The 21,337-nt window shown below is 54.0% G+C and overlaps 1 protein-coding gene across 9 annotated transcripts in view; it reads right to left on the reverse strand.

Annotated features, from left to right (window-relative positions):
* Nucleotides 1-356: 356 nt before the first annotated feature.
* Nucleotides 357-21,337, reverse strand: part of UBR4 (ubiquitin protein ligase E3 component n-recognin 4) — a 131,875-nt gene continuing 110,894 nt past the window's right edge. For all 9 annotated transcript variants that reach the window (XM_043573902.1, XM_043573903.1, XM_043573899.1 and 6 more), the window contains 14 exons: nucleotides 20,806-20,913; nucleotides 20,192-20,311; nucleotides 19,259-19,449; nucleotides 18,663-18,836; nucleotides 18,189-18,288; nucleotides 14,348-14,566; nucleotides 13,337-13,450; nucleotides 12,258-12,400; nucleotides 11,712-11,837; nucleotides 10,029-10,223; nucleotides 7,017-7,241; nucleotides 3,538-3,628; nucleotides 2,686-2,848; nucleotides 357-738 (listed from right to left, as the gene is read on the reverse strand). In XM_043573902.1, coding sequence (XP_043429837.1) covers nucleotides 674-738; nucleotides 2,686-2,848; nucleotides 3,538-3,628; nucleotides 7,017-7,241; nucleotides 10,029-10,223; nucleotides 11,712-11,837; nucleotides 12,258-12,400; nucleotides 13,337-13,450; nucleotides 14,348-14,566; nucleotides 18,189-18,288; nucleotides 18,663-18,836; nucleotides 19,259-19,449; nucleotides 20,192-20,311; nucleotides 20,806-20,913 — 2,034 coding nt within the window. In that variant the 3' untranslated portion in view covers nucleotides 357-673. The remainder of the gene's footprint in view (nucleotides 739-2,685; nucleotides 2,849-3,537; nucleotides 3,629-7,016; nucleotides 7,242-10,028; nucleotides 10,224-11,711; nucleotides 11,838-12,257; nucleotides 12,401-13,336; nucleotides 13,451-14,347; nucleotides 14,567-18,188; nucleotides 18,289-18,662; nucleotides 18,837-19,258; nucleotides 19,450-20,191; nucleotides 20,312-20,805; nucleotides 20,914-21,337) is intronic.

Raw genomic sequence — 21,337 nt, forward strand, 5'->3', positions numbered from 1 at the left:
AAGCGAAGTCGCCACGGGGTCTCTGATGCGCAGCTAGCCTGATCGTCAAGCACCCTTGCTCCACTGAGCCCGCCTTCAGCCGAGGTCTGCAGTCACCGGCTCCACGGGTCTTTGGCTTCCAGCTTGTAAGGCCGAAAAACTAAGGGAGGCCGAGGGGTCTGCTTTCAGGAAGCTCAGACTCAAAGGTGCTGCCCCAGCTCGCGGGCCAGGCGGACGGGCTCCATTAGGTACTGACAAGAACGGCGACGCAGATTCGTCCGTCTTCCTGCACTCATGCCAGAAAGAGCCACACGGCCAAGGACAGCGTCTGGCCAGGGACACTCGGGGTGGGTTCAAGCAGCAGGCAACACCTTCTGTTTCAGTGTGTGCTCAGTCACTCGTTTATTTGCCAAGATGTGCACACGCGAGTGCGGAGTCGGCCAGGACAGCGCGTGGCGCCTAGGTACGCACAGGCCCTTCCACGGCTTGGGTTACAGACAACTTCATAGCTAGTGCACCACACACACAAGACAGAACAGGAAGCCTAAAAACCCCAAGCCACTCCAAGACATGGGGGGGAGGAGTGGTGCCGCGCGTCCCGTGGGGGAGGGGATCGATGCACACGAGGGAAGAACACGGAGGATGGAAGGCAAGCTCGCTTCGGTCTCTGCTAACTGCAGTTTCCGTGTGATGTTCAGGGGATGGAGTTCAACAGGTCCTTTAGGAAGCTCTCAGGATCAGTGATTTCTGATAACAGACCTGGAAAACAGGGGCACGCAGGGGTGGGTTAGGCGCAGGCATGCACAGCCCCCAGCCCACTGAGTCACGGCTGCCGCATCCACGCAGAGAACACCATGTGCCCCGACAAGCTCCGACACGCTGCTCCCAGGCACACTGGCGATGACGGGGAGGCAGTCACTGAGCAAGCACTCTCGTTCTGGAAGAGGAATTGGTCACGTTCTGCAACAAGGCGCCACTGTGTGTTCCAAGGCATTAAAGTGGCAGAGACCAACCCTACGACCCCCAGGGCAGAGGTTCTAACCCAGGTCCACGAACCACCGCAGGGGAGCCTCTCGTCTGCTGAAACTCCGTGCAAAGCAGAGGGGCCTTCTGGAGGGAGAGAGTCCACAGCACGAAGCATACTCTCGAAGGGGCCGGGGCCAAGGAAAAGCTAACACCAGTGCCCCCAAGGGCCACGAGGAACAGAGCACAGTACCAGGGCCCTGGGCTCAACTGGGCTTCGTTCCAACCACTAGTCCCAGGGTCTCGAGCGAGCTGCCAAAGCTCGGGAGCTCCGTTTCTGCAACCATCAAACGGGGACAGTAACAAGTCCTACCTGGGTCACTGTAGGGATTAAATGAGGCCACGTGTGAATGTGCGAGTGCACAGAAGGGGCTCTGTGGCCCCCAAGCAGGGCGCTCAAAGTTAACGGCCGCCAAGCTGTTAAGCCCGAGTCCTGGTGACATTCACGCCCAAGTCCTCTCCCCAGCATCCGTGCTAACGGGGGAAAGGTTGGCACCAATCACCCCTTGTTGGTTTTGGAAGGTGGTTTTGCCCTTGCATCTGAGCAGGGTGTGTCTGGTATTCTGAAATTTTCTGCCAGTCTAAACGAAGTAATAAAATCATGCCGTAAAAACCCGATCCCGGCGTGAGGCTACAGAGGCTCCCTGCCCAGCAGGTCCCACTCTCCCCTGCTTCAGGCTGGCGACGACGCTGCAAGCTGCAGGATGGCTGGGACGCCATGAGCCCAGGTGAACACCGTCCTTCCCCTGCCACCCCCTCCTCTCGTGCTCAGACCCTCCATCCCCACCAACAGCCTCTGCTCACACACTCCCCAGAGCATGGCACCGAGGACACAAATACACGGGCCACCAGCTCTCGGGCAGGAACGGCTCCTGGGAAGGCGTGTGGCTCAGGGACAACGTCGAGGCTGCAAGTTAACAAAAACGCTGAGCTGAGCGATGTCAACGTGTGACCACCAGATAGCGGGGGTAGCACTGGGCCAACAAAGGTCCATGACGGTGCTCGGCTTCTGCCGAGGCCACTGCAAAGCACAGTCAAACCGGAAGCCCCCGGCACACAGGGACCTCCGTCAGCTGGCGCAGGGCTGGGAGGAAAGCAGAATTCTGTGAGCGTCTCTAGAGACCCGAGGGTGGAGCTCCCAGAGGGTGAAGACACACAAGAAAAATACTAGTGGAGGCTTTCTCCTGATGGTGGGATCTGGGGAGAACATTTGCTTGACACATCAGGTCTCGATCTCAGGATCAGGCACTGAGCTGAGATCAAGAGTTGGACGCTTAACCAACTGAATGAGCCACCAGGTGCCCCATGTTTTTCAGGTTCTTTTTTTTTTTTAGAGGCTCTACCAATTTTCCAGGTATGCCCCACTGGAAACTCCTCTAGTCTTTACAGCCTCAGTTACCCCACCTATGAAGTAGGGGTAACCACAGTTCCACCCCGAACACGTGTACCCACTGAGCAGCACAGGGCGTGGAACGCAGTAAGTCCCCACATGTCCCAGCTGCTGTTCCTGCTCCCAGTGGCCTGGTGTTTACTTATCTCTCCCAGACCGTTTGGCAGTGACCGACAGGCTGGTTCTTGCTTGTGTTCCTTCTGCTGTGAAGACGGAAGCTAAGACTGGCCCCTCTAAGACAGACATGGGTTTTGCTGTAGAAGATTTTTGAGAGAGAAAATCCTGACACTGACCAGCCGCATCGAGGAACTCCGAGAAGGTCTCCACTGGCATGAACTCCTCCTGGAAGGTCTTCAGGGCTTTGTCAGCAGCTTCATAGATGGGCATGTCGTTGTGGCGGATGTATTCCGCTAGAGAGCAGGACCAGCCTCCCTCCGTGTTGCTGGTAGGCACCTTCTACAAGAACCGACAGGAGACAGGCCCGGGGGTGGATTACTTAATGCCTCGAGTCAGTCAGGCCTTCTCGATGCCAAAAAGCAGCCCTCCCATTTATATCCAAGTTCCCCTGGAGGACGTGTTTTGGTTCCAGGAACAACAAAGTCTCATGTCATTCCTCCTGCAGCCCCTTTATTATGCACCGTGTCACTTACAGGCTACAAGTCGAGACCGCTACTCCTCCCTGCAGGTGTCACATCTGCATTTCCCCAGGAAAAGGGGATCTCACCATGCTTCATTCAGATTGTACAAGGAACCATCCCCAAACCCTCTGACTCTCTCAAGGCAGAGAGCAGTGTCCCTACTGGAAGCTAGGCTGGAGTAGGTCACACTCACACAAGGCAACGGACTTTACCCAAACGGAGGGACCAAGGGCAAACAGAGGGTGACTCAGGAGGGAAGGTCTGCCTGGGGAAGTGAGTTTGCAGCAGGCCTGAGACCAGGTGACAGGAGCGGTCTGGGCTACAAACGGACGTCGCAGGTGAAAGGGTCTAAGCGACGGTGGAAATCCTTCCGCAGGGGAGGCAGCTCGATTCCCAGCAGAGGCCAGAGGGGGAGCAGCCGCCCCGCTGCTGCGTGGAGTCAGAGCCAGCAGCACAAAAATTTCAAACTCTTGCAGAAGGCAGTTGAGCTTCCGATGGCTTCCCTACCTTAAACATGTTGTAAATGAGATCGACGAGGGCCCAAAAGAGAAGGGAAGAGCGATAAGCAGAGTAGTCCTTCACTGCCTTGTCGGTCAGCCTGGAAAAGAAAATCAAATTGCATGTCCGTGAAGACGCTGGAGGGATACACGCCAGGATGGAGCAGAGCAAGTCAAGGATCCAGGAATCTACGCACCTCTCCACGTCAGCTACTTGCCTATCTTCTTGGGAAAAAGCAGCTGTGGGCAAGAACTTCTGAAGCCTGGACCCAGGGGTTTACTTACTATAAAATAATCCATGAAATACTCATCCTTAGGACTGACTCTCTTCCGGATCAGGGTGAATCAGAATAGGGGGAACGCCACGTGCAACGTGGCAACCAGAGGCCACTGCCATGAAGAGATGCCAGGGAGGCCCGCGCATCCCTGCTCTGTTGAGCCCCACACGAGCTCTCGGACTTGCCAGGACCTCATATGTGAAGGGGAAACAGGGCTCTACCTCAGCCTTGACATTCCCGCTGGGAGCCATTTCCACAAATACAGTCAGCAGACTAAACCAGCCAAACACAGGGATTTGTTAACCACGGGCTGTGTTAAAAAAAAAAACAAAAAAACAAAAAAACAAAACGGCGAGCTGGTGGAAAACTGGCCCTGGGCAACAGTAACATCCAGGATGGAAGATGCAACCACCACCTCCTAAATCCTGGGCTGTCCCAGAGCCACCGCCACAGTCCCGGTCTCTGCCCAGGACCAGCTCTACCCAACCTAACGATTCAGCGCAGGATTCAAGGCCAGCGGGCTCTTGGAATAGCGGGGGCGGTCTGGGACACCATCCTCTGCCCTCTCAGCAGGCACTCCTGGCTTGAGGAGTGAGGACACTAGATCACAGTGGTAAAGCCACTATGAAACGCAGAGAGAGCAGACACCCCTCTGCTATAGGATTCAGTTTCTACCGTCCGAGATCTACAAGACGTTTTGTTTGCAAACTGCCTTCACATCTGCAGTTAATAAAAGCTAGATGAACCCTTGTCACAGAAATTCTGTCTTAAAACACACTAGAACAAAGTCCGTAACTAAGGGAACTAAAATTGAGTATTAAAGTGTCTGTGTAGGTAAGAATCATAAAGTGAGACCGTCCCATATGGGCCTTAAGACAAGGAACTGTGTGGCGGGGTGGGGGGTGAGGGGGGCTTGGGGGGCTCAGTCAGTTGAGCAACTGACTTTGGCTCAGGTCATAATCTGGCAGTTCGTGAGTTCGAGCCCCGCATCGGGCTCTGTGCTGACAGCTCAGAGCCTGGAGCCTGCTTCGGATTCTGTGTCTCCCTCTCTCTGCCCCTTCCCCACTCTCATGTTCTGTCTCTCCAAAATGAATATACGTTAAAAAAAGAGAGAGAGAAGGAACTGTGGGGCCCGGGATGGCATCCACACGTACACCCAGCAAAGGTAAATTCATTAACAAAATAAAGTCAGACAATTCTGTTTGCTACAATGTTCTTCCCGTTCCCTCCCTACACCCCCATATCCTCCAGGGCAGCCGCTGTCTCCCACCTGCCCTGCGTGTGGACTCGGCAGCCCACAGTGAGGTCTGCCGCCAGGCCCACCTGGGGGCAAGGGCGACACCCACTCGTCTGTGACTCTGACTGCTGCCCACAGGACACCAGATAGGGCTCGGACGGAAGCCTAAGTCCCAGGCCTAACGACTTACAAGTTCCTGGCAGAGGAACTCTTCTTCCTGAATGTAAAACATGCACAAGAGGTCAACTTCTCTCGGTGCAAATTCCTAGATTTTTGTATCGGCTACTGCCTCCCACCCCATCACAGACTCAGGACAAAGCCTGCTGCTGCCAGGGACACCGCCCAACCGCCAGAACGACGCCCTCTGAGTGTCCCTCCGGCACAGTCTCTCCTCGGAGAGTGTCCCAATACGGGGCTCACGCCCGGCACCTCCCCCAGCCTGTTTCAGGGGCTCCAACTCAGGCCTCCACCCCACGCCAGACTCGGTGGCTGCTGTGCTTTGGTAAGCAGGAATCGAGCGACCTGCCCAACTTAATTATTTAAGGCTAATTAATAAAGGTGAGCAAACTGCCACAAAGAAAATGGCAAGCCGTGAGGGCAGCTCACACTGGATTTCCTAAGTGAGCTGTGAACAGATGGGCTCTTCCCCCACTGCCTGGGACAGCAGAGAGTTCTGGTCTCCTAACTGAAAGCAAAACGGCTCCTGTGGGTTCAAATCTCACAGCTGCCACCGAGGGCCAGTGCCCAGCAGACAGCCGCTCTCACAGGGACAGGCTGAGCCTGGCTTACGAACAACCTGCTACCTTCCAGATCGAACTTCTGATTTCTAGCGGCTAGCTCAGCATGAATGCTCTGGACTCTGGGAAACACAGGACAGTGATTCGTCTGAAAGGGGGCATGGGTTAGGTGGGAACTTGAATGAGACTCACCCCCTCCTACTCTACACAGAGCAGCTAGTACTGGCAGGACTCAATAGCAGAGCTCTGACCTAGTCTCTCTGAGGGTGGAGGGGCCTTTGATTGGCAACACGGATAAACCAGAGCTGGTGGGGGTCACAGGTACCAGGTGCCGATCCAGGCACATGGCTGTGCCCACTTGGTCTGTCATTATCAGGGGCTTGAAAGCCTGTAAATGTGGAAATGTTCCCTCGGATCCCAGCAAGGGCAGACAGACAAGAATAGATCTTGCAGAAGTGAAGATTTCCCTGGAGTGCCAGAAGCAAGCTGACAAACCCACACCCTTCTCAAGCCCAGGGGAGGCAGACACAGCACATGGGCCACCATGAGCCGAGAGAGGAGTCCCGTGGAGTCCACGCAACGTGTGGCAACCCTGTGGTCATCTCAAAGGGCTTCTTGTTGTTTACAGCTATTTTTCTCAAGATGCTGCCCATCTGACCCAAATCACAGCACAAGGTCATGAGAACAAAGACGCTTCCTTCCTTGAAAGATCGTTCCTTCTTTGGGACGTGTCCACACGAACAGGAGAAACAGAAGAAAGGCTCGTGGAACGTGGGGCAGACAGCACAGGAATGTGACCAGGGAGAGAGATAATGAGCTTTTCATGGTCAGAAAAGAAAATCCCCAGTGCAGCCATGCAGAAGCTTTCCCACTTTATGGCCAGGCCAGCAAGACTGGGAAAACCCAGTCACCTGCCCTAGCTCCCTGCTGGCCCTCATCCTCCTCACCAGTAGTCTCACCCTGCGCCTGGCTGGCTGCTTCTCTGAAATCTTCCACAGACCCAAGCCTCACTCCACCTTTCCAGAGACTGAACACGAGACCCACAGGTGGCCAAGGCACCTGCTGGCCATCGGGCCTAGACTCTTGGCACCACAAGGGACAGGGTCAATGACCGAGTCAAACGAGCAGGCCCTCACTTACCACACACGCTGCAAAGCAGCTTTTACACACAATGGGAAATATGTAATCCAGGCGCCAGGCAGCCCAGAAGACGGGACTTCCTGAGGCAGAGACTGACCTGGTGGCTCCCCCTGGAGCCACTGCCCGGGCCTGAGAGGTCACCAGCAGCCTCCGCAGGATTTCCACGCGTGTGGCTCTCCACTTCTCGGGGGGCAGGATGTGGAGGGCCAGGACCGTGAAATAGTGGGGCCCGTCCACTTCAAAGGCACTCTCCACCCACTTCTCCTTGGGCTGCTCCAGAAAGCCCTGGAGGTTCTTCTCCTCTCGGGAAGTTGCTCGGGTTCTGGAACAAAAGGGACACGATGAAACCAGGGCAGAAGCAGGGTACCAGCGGTAAGAGGAGAGGAGGTTTGGTCAACATCTCGTCTTCTTTTAAGCTTTTGAACGCTTGGATCACGAAACATGGCCACCCACTCTTAAGTAGCCCTCCTACCCCCTCCCCAAGGACTGCTTCTTCCCTTCTAAGCCCTACTTGGTGGCACTTTCCCTGCCCCCATCAACTCCTAGCTCAGCTCTGACACGATTCCAAACACCTACTGGCTCTTGAGCCCCCTGCATATGGCGGACAAGGTCACAAACACTCTACCAACAAAGTGACCGAACGACTCTGGAAGGTGACAGCTAGCACCTTCTTACCACGGTATCTGAAGCCTAGAAGCGAAGTGACCTTCCCTAAGCCAGTGAGTCTGTAAGTGAGGGAGCCAATGTGTGTTCAGAACCTGACTCTGCAACCCAGCCTATGTTCTCGCTTGCCCCACGTAGTCCCCAGAGCTAGGCTGTTTGCATTGGCTCCCGTGTTGCACCCTCCGTATCTCATGGTTTCCTTACATGTCTGTGTTCCTTCTTCATTCGAACAGCTGCCTCCGAGCAAGCCCTGCTTCCTGTTCTCTCTCCTGCCTAAACTGTGGGCACATGGTCCTGAACTTTATTACCAGGCACTGCTCTGGGAGCCTGAATGGATCATCTCACCTAATCCTGACAACGGCCCTAGGACACAGGTACCGGATCCACACCTATTTCACAGAAGAGGATGCAACAGAGAAGACAGCTACCTTGCCCACAATCGCATGCTGGGGATGGAAGAATGAGGCTTTGAACCCTGGCAGTCTGGCTACCAAGCTGGCCCTCCACGTTCTTGATCCACGCAAAGGCCCTTGCCCAGCACCGCAGAGCTTCGGTGAGCGGCACTGGGGCGGCACAGAGACCCCACTGGAGGCCTTCCTGACCGCATATCCCTGACCCTATCACCTGGATGGTGCTCTCATGCCAAGAGCACCTACCGCCCTGTCCTTATCCCAAGGTGGGGGGGGGGGGTGGTGCGGAGGAGAACAAAACACAACCCCAAAAGCCATGACAGTCCAAGCCAGCAGGCCTACAGACGGCACCGGCAAATGCCGGACTGTGGGAAAGCAGAAGGGGGCTGTGTGCAAGGACACCTTGCTTCCTTCTGCTGAGAATGGACAAGGATGGCACAGATGGATGTACTCGACTGGACTTTCCAGAACCGGGAGTCAGAAGCTTTCTGCCACCGTAGGACCTGCCCCACTCTGCTCTGGCTCACAGCATGACCTACTTGCCTGTATACACAAACGTGACCAGGCTCATGCCAAGGTGAAGCGACCAGCTGGGGGAGCAGTCTATGGCTGCGCAACAGCGCCTCTGCGGGAAGCCTCCACGTGAGGCTCTAACTGACCAAGACACATCCGTGACACAGCCAACACCCTCCCTGATCAAGGGGGCCGAGCCTGAGTTACCAGTACGTGGCCCCTGAGAAACGCAGGACACCTGTGGTCACTGGCTCTTCAGCCGGGCGAGTCACGCTGCCTCTCTGGGCGCTGCGCACCCTGCACCCCGCCGGAGAGCGGGGCAGTCCGCTCTGCCGCACAGCTGCCAAGAGACAGGTCTCCGCAGAGCCAACGGCTCTGTCAAATGCCAAACAAACACCAGCAGTTAGCACTGCTGGGGCCTGCAGCGATCTGGAGAGTGAGAACATCTGTGCCGTCGATGATGTGGGTGTCTGAGAGTCTTAGCAGTTTAGCAGAGGATGTCACGCCCTGACAGAGACCTGCCCGTGCATCTTGTTAACGATGAGGCCTGCGCTCTGGAGCTCAGCCTTCTATCTCACCGGGAAATGGGAGGGAAGGAGAAAACAACATTGGTGAAGACAGAAGGCCAGAAAGGACAAGAGACAGACTGTCCTGTTGCCTAACCCAGACTGCAGCTGCCTTAGGCGGACCGTACCCAGTCTTTCAACAGCTGGCCAGTTCCCTGCCCGAAGCAGGTAGGAGACTCTTGTTGGAAAACAGGGCCTAAAAGCACAAAACTGTTCAAACCAGGAGCCAAAGTTTACTAAACCTTCTAACTGGCTTTTAACATCTGGGCTGGTATGAACGAATGCTATTTGCTACCCTAACTGCTTCTTTCAAATTACACTTTTAGCTATGAGTCTAACTGCTCCGTGATGTACACACAGATAAAAATACAAACCCACTCTCCTCCTGGTTATCAGCCAACTTTTCCAATCTTCAACACTTCCTACCCTCAATGTGCCAGAAGCACTGCTCACCGGGGGAGAAACCAGGATCCAAGTCCAGTCTTCCATTTATGAAAACGGTCTTTGGTTCTGCCGCAGCCCCCAGTTATGAAACCTTCCCCTGTAACACCCTGTGTCCCCTTGACAATGACTATGTGCGGTTCTGATCCATGGCCTCCCCACCCAAGAACACCGAGTCTTATGGGTAGTGGAGGCAATATCGTAGTAGAAGCTAAGGAGGTTCTCTGGTGGGCTGGCCTCTCCCAGTTCCTGGTTCCCCTCTGGGCAGAGCGTCAGTCCAAGGACACAGCCTTCAACTGCCCACTCGGGGGAGACGGAACCGTTCTGGAAAGGAAGTCACCTTATTCTGTGTGACTCCGGAAAGCACGCAGAACACGCGTGCTTCAGTAAAGGCTACCTGAGGCCAGCCATCTGCCCTGGAACTAACTCGGGCAGACAGAGAAAAGTTGACACCTTGCTGGGCAGAGGGGCACAGGGCGGGCCGGCCAGACGCCCACTGGGGAGCGAGATACTAACGTGTTCAGGACGTAAAGCACAGTGTGGACGATGTAGGGGATCAGGTGGATGTTGCTCTCCCGGCCGCCCCCGCCGGTGTCCGCGCTGAACGACTGCTCCATGGCAAAGCGCAGGAAGAGCAGCTTCATGTCATGGATGTTGAGCTGGTACGTGGGCTCCCGCTGGCCCGTACACTCCTGGAGGTAAGTGTTGTGCCTGCGGGGAAGCAGAATGAACGCTGTGAGCAAAGCGAGCTCCCCGGGGAAAGCCCAGTTTGGAAGGGAGAGCCCCCTCGGCACAGCCCGGCCCGATGGCTGCAAAGGTCACATAAGCAGATTGAGGAACGAAGGGGACGGCTGAGGACATGAACTGTGGCCCGTAGGAAGACCGGAGCAGACGACAACTCCATTTCTGTTATGACTGAATGTGATGCCCTCCAAGCTTTGAGAAGACCTCGCTAGTTCTGGGGGCCCTATTTCCTGAGAGACAAATGTCACAGAACGTATCACAGCCAAACCTAGCACACTTTAGAAGAAGAAACATGGAAAGTATTCATTCTTACAAGGTGATCTATTCATAAGAATTTTTTCTTTAACCTCCAAATGAAAAGTATTTTTCTATATTTTTTTAATGTTTATTTTTGAGAGAGAGAGAGAGACAGAGACAGAGCATGAGCAGGATAGGAGGAGAGAGAGAGGGAAACATGGCATCTGAAGCAGACTCCAGGCTCTGAGCTGTCAGCATAGAGCCCAATGCGGGGCTCGAACCCACGAACTGTGAGATCACGACCTGAGCTGAAGTCGTACGCTTAACCAACTGAGCCACCCAGGCACCCCGTATTTTTCTATTTTAAGAAACGTGTATTTCAGAGAGAGCTTGCACGCGTACACAAAGTGCAGGAGGGGCAGAGGGAGATGGAGAGAGAATCCCAAGCAGGCTCCATGCTGTAAGCATGGAGCCCAGTGCAGGGCTCAATCCCATGAACCATGAACCGTGAGATGATGACCTGAGCTGCAATCAAGAGTCGGACGCTCAACCTACTGAGCCACCCAGGTGCCCCTGAAAGATATTTTTCTATGTCAATACGTGCTACCATCAGCCTGGGCTCTATGTGACCTCAGCAAATTCCTCAACCAGAGAATGTGTGTAAGAGCACGTGGCAGGCATTTTAATATGCTGCCCATCCTGATTACTGCCAGGTACCTTTCCATCCCCCAGCTTTACAATAGGACTCGGGGTGGGGCATCACTCCACCAAGCAGCAGCAAGAGCAAGGACCTCCTCAAAGCCTTAGTGACTCTAGTCTGGATTTTAGGACAAGGGAGGCTTGAAAGGAGCCCGATAATCCCCCTGGACTGAGCTATTTTCATTATTTAAATCTCACAGGCACACACTGCAGAAGACAAATATGGGAAATTTTGGCTTTAAGGACAAAGTCAGGGTGGTGTGTCTTATGCCCTGAGATCAACAAGGGAGAAGAGGTAGCAACTAACTAGAAATTCCACGTGGTGCACCAGATGCTGAGGGTGCCGGTTTCTTGCAGCCGAGTTCCTCCCTGTTCCAGATAGCTTCCCTGCCAGCACTCAAAGGAAGGGACCAGGGTTCTCAACGACAGTCACAGGCCTTCGGGCCAAGCTGATCACTGATTTTCCCCCATCTCCTGGGAACCCTGTCTTCCGTACCATTCACACTGCTCAACACTCACCTTGCCAAGCAGGTGGCAAAAGCTGATTCAGGGACGTGGGGCCCCCAGACCGGAAGGAGACCATTGCACTTAGTGTTGGCGTTCTGAAGGGCTGCGCTTTCCCACTCTTCCCGGCCACGAGCCAGCCTGGATTGGGAGAAGAGCAGGGACAAGTGACCACTGGAACTGATTTGGCAACCAGGCACCTGGGCACGTGGGGGCGGAGCAGAGTTTGCTAACACTAGGGAAAGAAGTTAGCCCGTGCACCTGACTCCAGAGAGAATTAGCCCTTTGTATCATAATATGGTAAATGCCAGCTTCGCTGCTTCCGGGAAGCAAGGTTGCTTTCTCCAGCCTTAGGCCAAACGCCAAATGGATTTCTTAATTACACGGCACAAATGGCTCTTGGCCTGTGTGGTTTGACGTCGGACACCCTAATCCCCGGAGATGAAAACTTCAGGGTCGGCACCCTCCCCGCTCCCGGCACAGGGCCTTGGGCAAGGTGTCCACTGCTCTGAAGGGACACAGGCCTGGCTGAGGAGCCACTCTGCAGGAGCTAGGGCCTACCTGACGGCAGCCAGGTGGCAGTCGTAGTGCACGATGTTGAAGTGGGACACGGTGCTGTAGCCCTGCTGTTTCCGGGGCTTATTCTCCATCTCTTCCAAGGCTACCCGCTTGGTGAAGGTATAGATGCCCAGGACTTTTGTGGGCTGCAAAGACACCATGAAAAGGAGGAGCGGTGAGGCGAAGTCCAAGGCAGGCTCCGGGAGGAGGCGAAGCCGAAGAGAGGGGAGCCGAGGACCTCCCCTCCCAGGAAGGAATGCACTCAAGGAGGAGGGATGGTCAGCACCTTGGTCTCTCGGCTAAGCACTCGGCTGGGCACAGTCCCAGTGAGATGAGAAATGTGGGGAACGACCAAAATAAAGCAGATGCCATGCAGACGGAAAGGCTAATACAGAAGCCTAAACTGACATCCTTCCCTTTTTGCTTCATTTATCTCAAAAGGAAGAATAAAGTGCCTTCCTGCTAAGTCCCCTGCTTTATAAAACTTATCAAGCAGTTCCCAGCAGCCTGTGCCACAGCAGGACCTACGAGGCTTGTGGCCCTTCAGTGGCATGGACGCTCAGCAGGACACTCGAGCTGGAGGGGAAGAGGACGCCTTGTAGGCCTTTAGGGGAACAAGCAGGTCCCATGCTGTCCTGTTCCTGTCCGTCGTAAATCTAGTTGGATAGAGGTCCTGAGCTTCTCCCCAGGTATCCTGCTTAAAAAGCAGCACGATGTGCTTTTAAAAGCCCAGGTCTGGAGTCAGAGAAGCATGGGCTACAGTTTTGGCTCTGCCACGTGACCCTTGTTTTGCTTTGTTTTGTAGGTTTAAAAACAGAATTACCCGTTTACATAAAGCTCTGGGCACAAGGACTGGCATATAGAAAGAATCGAACGGGTGGTGATGCTGGGGGGGGGGGGGGGGTGGCAGTGATGATGAAGCCTCGTGTTCATATCAGTCTGCCTTCCTCCCTTTAGAGAGGCAGCTGGCCCTGAGACACGCCTCAACCTCGGCCCATCTAAGAACAAAAAGGCCGGCGGGAGAAGGACGCCACCGGAGCAAGGGGCGAGGCTGCGCACCCAGCCCAGGGCGAGCGCTATACCTGGAACTTGTACCCCTCCCTGCAGATGCAGCACGTGAGACCCGGCTCCTCAATTAGCTCCTCCATCTGCTTCAGGAGCGCCGTCTTGGTCACGACCTGGCCCTTCTCGTTTGTCTGTAGGGGAAACCCAAGTGACATGTCAGAAGGGGATTTCCACCCGCCGCCCCCCAACCTAGCTTGGGGACACTCAGGAACAGGGCTGCCCTTCCACAGGCACTGGAAGGACAAGTCACAGAAAGGAAACCTCTGTAGGCGGCTTCCAGTGAGGGTAAAGACCCAGATTCTTCTACTCTCTTCCTCCAGGAACCACTGAAGCAGAGGAGACTAACCAGCTGGAAGCCTGGCCAGCTGCCACTTGCCACCAAAAAAGCCCCCTTTCTTCGTGCTGGCAATCCCAAGTCCCAGCTGCCAAGGGCTGTGGCATTAGGATTCACTTCACGGTTCCCATGGGAGTTTTAAAACTGCTGACACCCAAGCTTGGCTGGTTCAGAGAAGGCTTTCCTAAGACTACGCTGCTTCTGACCCGGGGCAAGGAGAGCACAGGCCACCATGTCCAACCGACGTGGGTTCAAATTCTCTTCAACCCCTCATTAAGCATGAGCGTTGGCCTATTTCTATTTCCTGTGCTTCTCAGCCTCTGTTACTCTGTAACTCTGTTACTCTGTTACCCAGAGAAAGGGTACGGTAAGAGCAGCCTCACTGTGTCACACAAGGGTTTAAATAAAACCTTACAAGCAAGGTGCCTAACAAGCACAGTGCCTGGCAAGCAGTAAATCCCCTGGGAGCAGGAGTGATCATCCCCGTTCTCATGGTTTCCGTGAACTCGTTATGTCATTTAACCTCGGAGCCCCATCCGGGCGGTGGGACAACAGTCACACCTCTGAGGGGTTGTCAGGAAGGTGCACCTAGCTCCCTCCTTCTCCTCACCAGCCCAGCTCTGTCCCGAAGCATGGCTGCCTCTTCCCCAACAGTGTGGACAAGAACGTGGGGACTCCCAGAACGTGGCTTTACCGTCATGCCCAGGGTGCCCAGAGCCTTCTGCCTCATTGCCATGGCCATACGCTTCTTCTCCGCGCGGGTCTCCCTGCGGGCAGCATCGATCTTCTTGTTTACATCAGGGTGTTCCCGCAATGCCTCCAGCAGGTTCTCTGCTAGGGTCCCAATGCCCTCATCGCTGGACACCTGCTCCAGTTTATGTAGGTTGGTGATGGAGTCCGTTCCGATCAGAACCTACCAAGTGGAGACCAGAGAAATGTATGCTTCCAATTACGTGAATCAGCATGCTCTCCAGGAGCTGACAGATTGAGAAAATTCAGCAGAATGCACGCAAATTCACGTCATCTGTTCAGTTTCGATCAGACCTTTCGAACACATGCTTCAAAAGATTCTGACAAATGGAGGAGGGTTTGGCCCTGCCGCTGACCTCTGACCAGGCACTATGCTCTTTGGCTCCAGTGCATTGGCCTATAAAGTGGTGATAATGTCAGGGTTGTGGTGAGGATTAAAACTTCGTCAGAGATAATTGGACGTAAAGTGGCCAGCACTGGGAGAGAGAAAGGGGCTCGGGTAAGATGCCCTAGAGAAGCAGCACCTGCGGAGGCCTGGGTAGTGGACTCAGTGACCACAGGGCAGAGCAGGCCGTGACATTCATAGCGACTGTGTTCGGTTCTTCCTCCAGAAGCCCCGTGTCCACCACACCTGGGAGCCCAGGATTCCCTCAACATAGGGGTATGAGAGGTGCGACTCTGAGTGGGAGTGGGGATGAGAAGACACTTTGTCTGGAGAACAGATATGACCGAGAAGCCCCGTGCTCGAGAAGGCCGGCATTACCACACCACAACACTGCACTGTCAACACGGGTGAAGGACAGAACACGCAGGCAGGGCTGACCCGACAAAGCCCTCCAGGTGAGCCGAGGAGGAGCGCCGTGCCACCCACAGCCCCCCGCCCCCTGCACAAGTGCATCCATGTCCACCGCTACTGTACGGATTTAATGATACGTGGAAAACAACAGAACCGACCTGCAACGTGAAATGAAAGCTCAGCACTCAACCCGGATCACCCACGGGCTCATAAACCTGTCCTCAGAGCAGGTACGCTTCAAACTGGCCCGTCAGCAAAGCTACAGGTCAGCTCACGTCTCGTGCTCCTGAATGCTGAGCCCACGGTGTGGCTGCCTACTGAACTGCTGCACAGGTACCCCGACCTCCGCACGCTGGGTGTGAGCTGTGCGCCTGCGTGCATGCATCCATGTGTGAAGCAGTGCTTTACGTGCTAGGGGAACAAAGACCCGGCCTTCTGAGGGTTACACTCTAATCGGGCGAGCAGACGCACAACAGCGGTAGCCTGACATAATGCCCCCGTCGCACCTCACTTCGAACCTCCTTGGGTTCTTCACCTCCTTCAAGGACACCATCACTCATCTGTCGCCCAACCCAGAAACAGCAGAGTTCTTGACTCGTCCGGCTTCCTCACCCGCCACGGGCAACTGACCTCCAAATCCCATTCACTCTGCCTCCCAGACGGCTGCTGAACCCACCCGCTGTCCACCTGGTGCGCCCGCTCAGCTGTCATCACCTCTTACCTAGAGTATGATAAAAGCCAATCGTCTCTCCTGTCTGTCATCTCCTCTCCTGCCAATTCATGGCCGGGGGCACGGCCCTCAGGAGAAAACGCACACTCCTCTCTTTGGAGAATGCGCCCTGGACCCATGCTGCACCGGGACCAGCTCGCGCCATGCCTCACCCCCACTGTGCAATTCCAGTATCCTTTGGCTTCTAAGCCTCGGCAGGTGCCGTACTTTCTTCTAAAAGCATCTTCTTTCCTTTGGCCCCTTTCACACTACACTTATGTCACTATTCAGCTATCAACATGAATGTGACTCTATCTTCCACCAGATAGTGAGTTCCCAGAGCACAGGTTATGGCCGCCTTGGTTACCAATGTCGCCTCGGTCTAGCACAGCACAGGTACACAACAGGTGCTTAAAAAATGTGTTGCTAGGAAGAGAATGGCCCCAAGTGTGAACGCCACGTTCCTAACTAGATTAAGCCTTAGTCTAAAGAAAGTAATTCGACTTAGTAACTACAAAGAAGCCTGGAAACCACCTGACCTGAGCTTGGCCACATCACAGCCACACTCCTGGGTTCACCCACATAGAAGACACACGTTATAGGAACAGAGAAACCAATATACGTGAAGACTCCTTTGTAAGAAGAAAGACCTCCACAAAGATGTGCTAATTATGACCATCTCTAATGAACTGAACAAAAGTCTGAAACCACTGAGACCGGGGTGAGACACAGGGAAGAATCTCTCCTGTAGCCAAGCTACCCTACTTTTGGGATGAGCTACGAGGACAGATCACCAAATGAGAGCGTGGAATGACATTCAATGCAGAACACTATACACGGGAAAACCCAGCCCTTGAGGACGCTCAAAACTCAACACTAAAAACATCCAATTAAAAGATGGGCAAAAGATACGAGCAGACAGGCTGCTGAAGCCACGCAGATGAAGCACATGGAAAGACGCACAGCACCACTAACCATCAGGGAAGCGCAAACTGAAATCACAGGGAGCTTATCACCGTCCACCTGTCAGAGGGGCTCAACTAAAAGCCAGTGTCACCACCGGGTGGTGAGAAGGATGCAGAGGAAGATCATTCAGGCACTGCCGGTGGGAATGTAAAAGGGTGCAGCACTCTAGAAAACAGCTCAGCAGTTTCTACTGAAACTAAATATGCAGCTATGTACCCAGCAAGTGTATGCCTAGGCGTTTATCCCAGAGGAATGAAGAGTTCTACTCACGCACAAAACAACTGCATGTGAATGTTTACGGCAGTTTTATTTGTAACATCCCCAAACTGGAAACAGCCCGGATGTTCTTTAACGGATGAACGGTTAAGCAACCTGGGGAACCCACACACCATGGACCACCACCGAGCAATAAAAAGGAACAGACTATCAATACACACAACCTGGGAGTCCCCCAGAAGATTATGCGGAGTGAAAAAAGCCAACCCCAAAAGGTTACATGCTGTCTGACGCCATTTACAGAACACTCTGCAAGTGACAAAACTACAGCCACGGAGAGATCAGTAGTGGCCAGTGGTTAGTGGCGAGGTGGACAGAGCTCCCAAAGGGCAACAAGAGGGATCCCTGTGATGACAAACCTCCCCTGGATCCTGACTCCATCAATGTCAATATCCTGATTGTGATACTCAATGTGGTTTTGTAAAAGGTTACCATCGAGAAATGGGTATGTAGCATTTCTCTGTATTATTTAATAACTGCACGTAAACCTACAATTACCTCAAAATGAAGAGCTTGATTTAGAAAAATTCCAGCCTGGCCACCTGTCTGGGCCAGTCAGGATTTGTGAGGGGTAACGGGTATTCCAGCCCAGGGGGGACAGATCAAGGATGAGCAGCAGACTGGAATGGTGGGTTTCTCTGAGAATGAAGTTTCTAGCTGTCTGAACCAGGACAGAAAACAGCGACGATGGTACTATAAATGTCCCTAGAGACCGAAACGACTAAAGCCAGAAATTAAACTGTTTTAAACTCTGGCCAGCCACACCCTCCGTCCGGTTGCTGCTCCGCTGACCCCCGAGAAAATAAAGCCCCACGTAAGAAGGAGTCGAATGGGGAGAGCACAAGTAGACCTTACGCCTCTCCACACACACAGAGCTGAACGAGATAACCTCCAAGTCCCCCATACTCTGGGGCTCTTCCGTGCTAGGAGAAGTCACACCCTGAGGCTAATCGAGGCAGTCACGGCAGATGAGAAGAGGTGAAGGCACCGTACACGCCCTGCCTCCAGAATTAAGTAGCATGCTGGCCATTCACTCACCTGGGTGGCAGGGTGCTGCACAGCCAGCCCCCGAAGAAGCCTCAAGATAAATGGCAGGGCTGGGCGAGATAAGAACTTTTTCCAGATGTCAGCATCCAGACTGCAAAGGAAAAGAAGGCAGATGAGCAGGCCAGAGGGGCAAAACCTATCTGGAAACCAGCTGTTGACCTGTTCTGGCTTGTTTACCTGTGACCCTTCAAGGGGGCCATCAACAATCACAGAGGATCACCTAGCTCGGCCGGGCAGCCAGACAAAAAGCACTATTCCAAATAGAAAGCAACAAGCTGCCACCTGTTCCCCAGCCCCGAAGGGCTGTGCGGTGGCGGAGTGGTCACCCTGAGGGTTTCCAAAAGAGGAGGGAGACTCCGAGGAGGGCCAAGGGGGAATACATGAAGCTTTCAGCCACAACGATGAAGGAGAAAAGGACCCAGAAGAGGGAAGGAAAACAGTCGCTTTGACAGAGCCGATTCTTACTTCTTGGCACTGGGAATGTGTTTCTGCATATAGTCCAGCGCACTCTGGGTGATTCCCTTCTGGAGAATCAGGTCCTTCAGCTGATGCCCGTTGCTGCTGCTCTTGATGCCGGCTGCGATCTTGCAGAAGCAGTCCAGGAAGACTTTATCGTCGCCACTGTGGTCTTCATCGTACCTGCAGGAGAGAGCAGAGCCTCAGGGGGTGAAGGGAACAACAAACGTGCACCGTGGCGCTCCCTCGGTTGACGACCTTCAACAGTGTACGGGGTCAAGTACGACACGAGGATGCCGATCCGGTTCCCGCCACTCCCCGTTTCCCGCCGTGTGCCGCACACTCCCAACGCTCTCTCGCGTCTTCACGCTTTTTGCACCCGTGACTCTCTCCCTCCCGTCACACCCCTGCCCCATCTCGCCAGCCTCTTTACCGTCTCTGCCTAGCCAACTAAACAGTACGCTGAGCCCCCAGTTACGATGGACCCCTTAAAGGCCAGACAGGCGTGCGCGACCCTAACAGAACTTCAGACGAGTCTTCCCTAGGCCACAGGACGAGCCCGGGCATTGGGAGGACCCTCCCGTAGCCGAGATGCGAGCACGTACTTGTCAAAGCTGCAGTACGGCTTGAAGCGCTCCACCAAGATCTGCATCTTCTCCACCTCGCCGAAGGACAGGTATGGGATGATGCGAAGCAGACCTTGGAGCACGCTAGGGTTGGAGCGAACAAAGGTGCTGTTGATCTGGTCCAAGAGCATCACAAGCTGATCCTTGTCGCCTGTCAGGAGGAGGTTGCCCTGCAGCGGGAAGGAGGACGGAGGGTCCGGTAACAGGGTCAGGACTTCGGTCAGCCAACATCTGAACCCCAGAGGTCACCCACTTCCCTCAGAAGCAGCACTAGAAAAGCCGTCTTGGCGCTTCCTGGGTATGAGTTTTCACTTGATACTAGTTTCTAAGTTTCTGTGCGGCTCTATTAATAGTCTCACATGGTCGAAAACGCTAACACAATCTCCCCTCCCCCGAGGGAACGCAGGCTGCCTGCTGCTCACTTGGTCCCACCTCTAGCCAAAGCATGAGTACCAATAGGGATGGGGGAAACATGAGTACCAAAAGGGATGGGGAAAGGCAAGGGCACAACAGAGAGAAGCTGAACTGGGACTTGGGACACCTGGGTTCTCGGCCTGATTCTGCCAGCAGCCAAATACATAACACGGAATAGCTCACTTAGCTTCTCCGCGCTTGGAGTTCCCTCAACTGGGCAATGAGGGGCTGGGCTAAGGCCCTTGTCTATGAGCTGGAACATGCTAGGATTCCATTAATGAGAGCTTCTGAGTGAACGAATACCCTCAGCAGCTTCGTTTCCTCCAAATCCGCACATTTCAGGCTTCAATGCCATCATGTCACCACTGCTTTGTGATTTCTATGACCTGAGCAGGTTCAACCACTTTTGGACACAGCTAGACGCAAACAAGCCTGCTGCTGGTCATGAGACCGCATATGCTCCCAGCGTCTGCAGATGGACAGACTGGCCCCACGCACCTTGTCCTCACTCAGGGGCTCAGCATTGGATTCATCCAGAATGATCTCCATGATACTAAGCACCTGCTCGGCCACCGCCGCACCGCCACTGTCCTTGCTTTCTTGCTCAGCTACCAGGGCCTGTAGGAGGAGACCCAGTCAGTCTGGGGATAACACCACAACCACTAGTGCTGATGGGATCTGCTGCTCACCAATGCCTTCATGGCCTTACTTCCCAGATATCAGTGCGTGAGGGCGGGGGGCGGGGGGGAGGGGGACAAGCAAGTGGATGTTTGTGCACACAATGAAATTGTGATATTCCAGATGTCTATCTTGGCTGCCCCGAGGACAAGGGCATTACTTTTCTAGGGTATGTAGTCTGGACTGTTTTATAAACTTCCTCTTGTCTCTGGATTCAGGAAACAGACAAGGAAGTTCTCACGTGTCATGGCAGCAGCACAGGGGTGAGCCAGCAGGACAAGGGACGGTTTGAATGATCCGTGCCTCAGGCCAGTCAGCCAGACAGATGAAGAGTTTGAAAAGGCCACAAACCCTTCTCATCTGAGCCCGGATGCTCCTTCCCCGACCCAGGACTTCTGAGGCCCACTCTGTCTTCTGCAGCCCATACCCCTTACCAGGTTTAGGGTACCCAGCATGACATTCAAGGTGTTCATTTCCAGCTTGACCAGCTGCTGCCGGTTGACTTTCACCTTCACACAGTAACTGAACAATTTCAGGAGCACCTGACAAGAAAAGCCAGTCAAAACCTGTGAGGCTATCTGAGAGTGTAAGATGTGGGGACGAACAAGACAGAAATGTTTGAGAGCAGTCATGTACAATCAGCAAGTACTCTTCCTGAAGTACAGGGAACAGTAAGGAAAAGTGCTTCCTGAGGGGACATGGCAAGGCGGGGAAGATCTCAGATCAGGTTGGCATTTTGAATAGCAATGTTCTCCAGCAGTAGGTCACGTGGCCTCAGCATATCTCTACCATCTCTTAAAATGGCAATGACACCAATTCCTAGTAGAATTCCCTGTTGTCTTAGGGAAATTCCGGTTGTAACTCCGAATCTAACAAATACTAACCAGAAAGATCCCAAAACTCATGGCCCGTGGGAACTCAGAACCATGTAGGTCGTTTATTTAGTTTTCCTTAAGACACAGGTGG

The sequence above is a fragment of the Prionailurus bengalensis genome, chromosome C1 (assembly GCF_016509475.1).
Source record: "Prionailurus bengalensis isolate Pbe53 chromosome C1, Fcat_Pben_1.1_paternal_pri, whole genome shotgun sequence".
Lineage (NCBI taxonomy): Eukaryota > Metazoa > Chordata > Mammalia > Carnivora > Felidae > Prionailurus > Prionailurus bengalensis.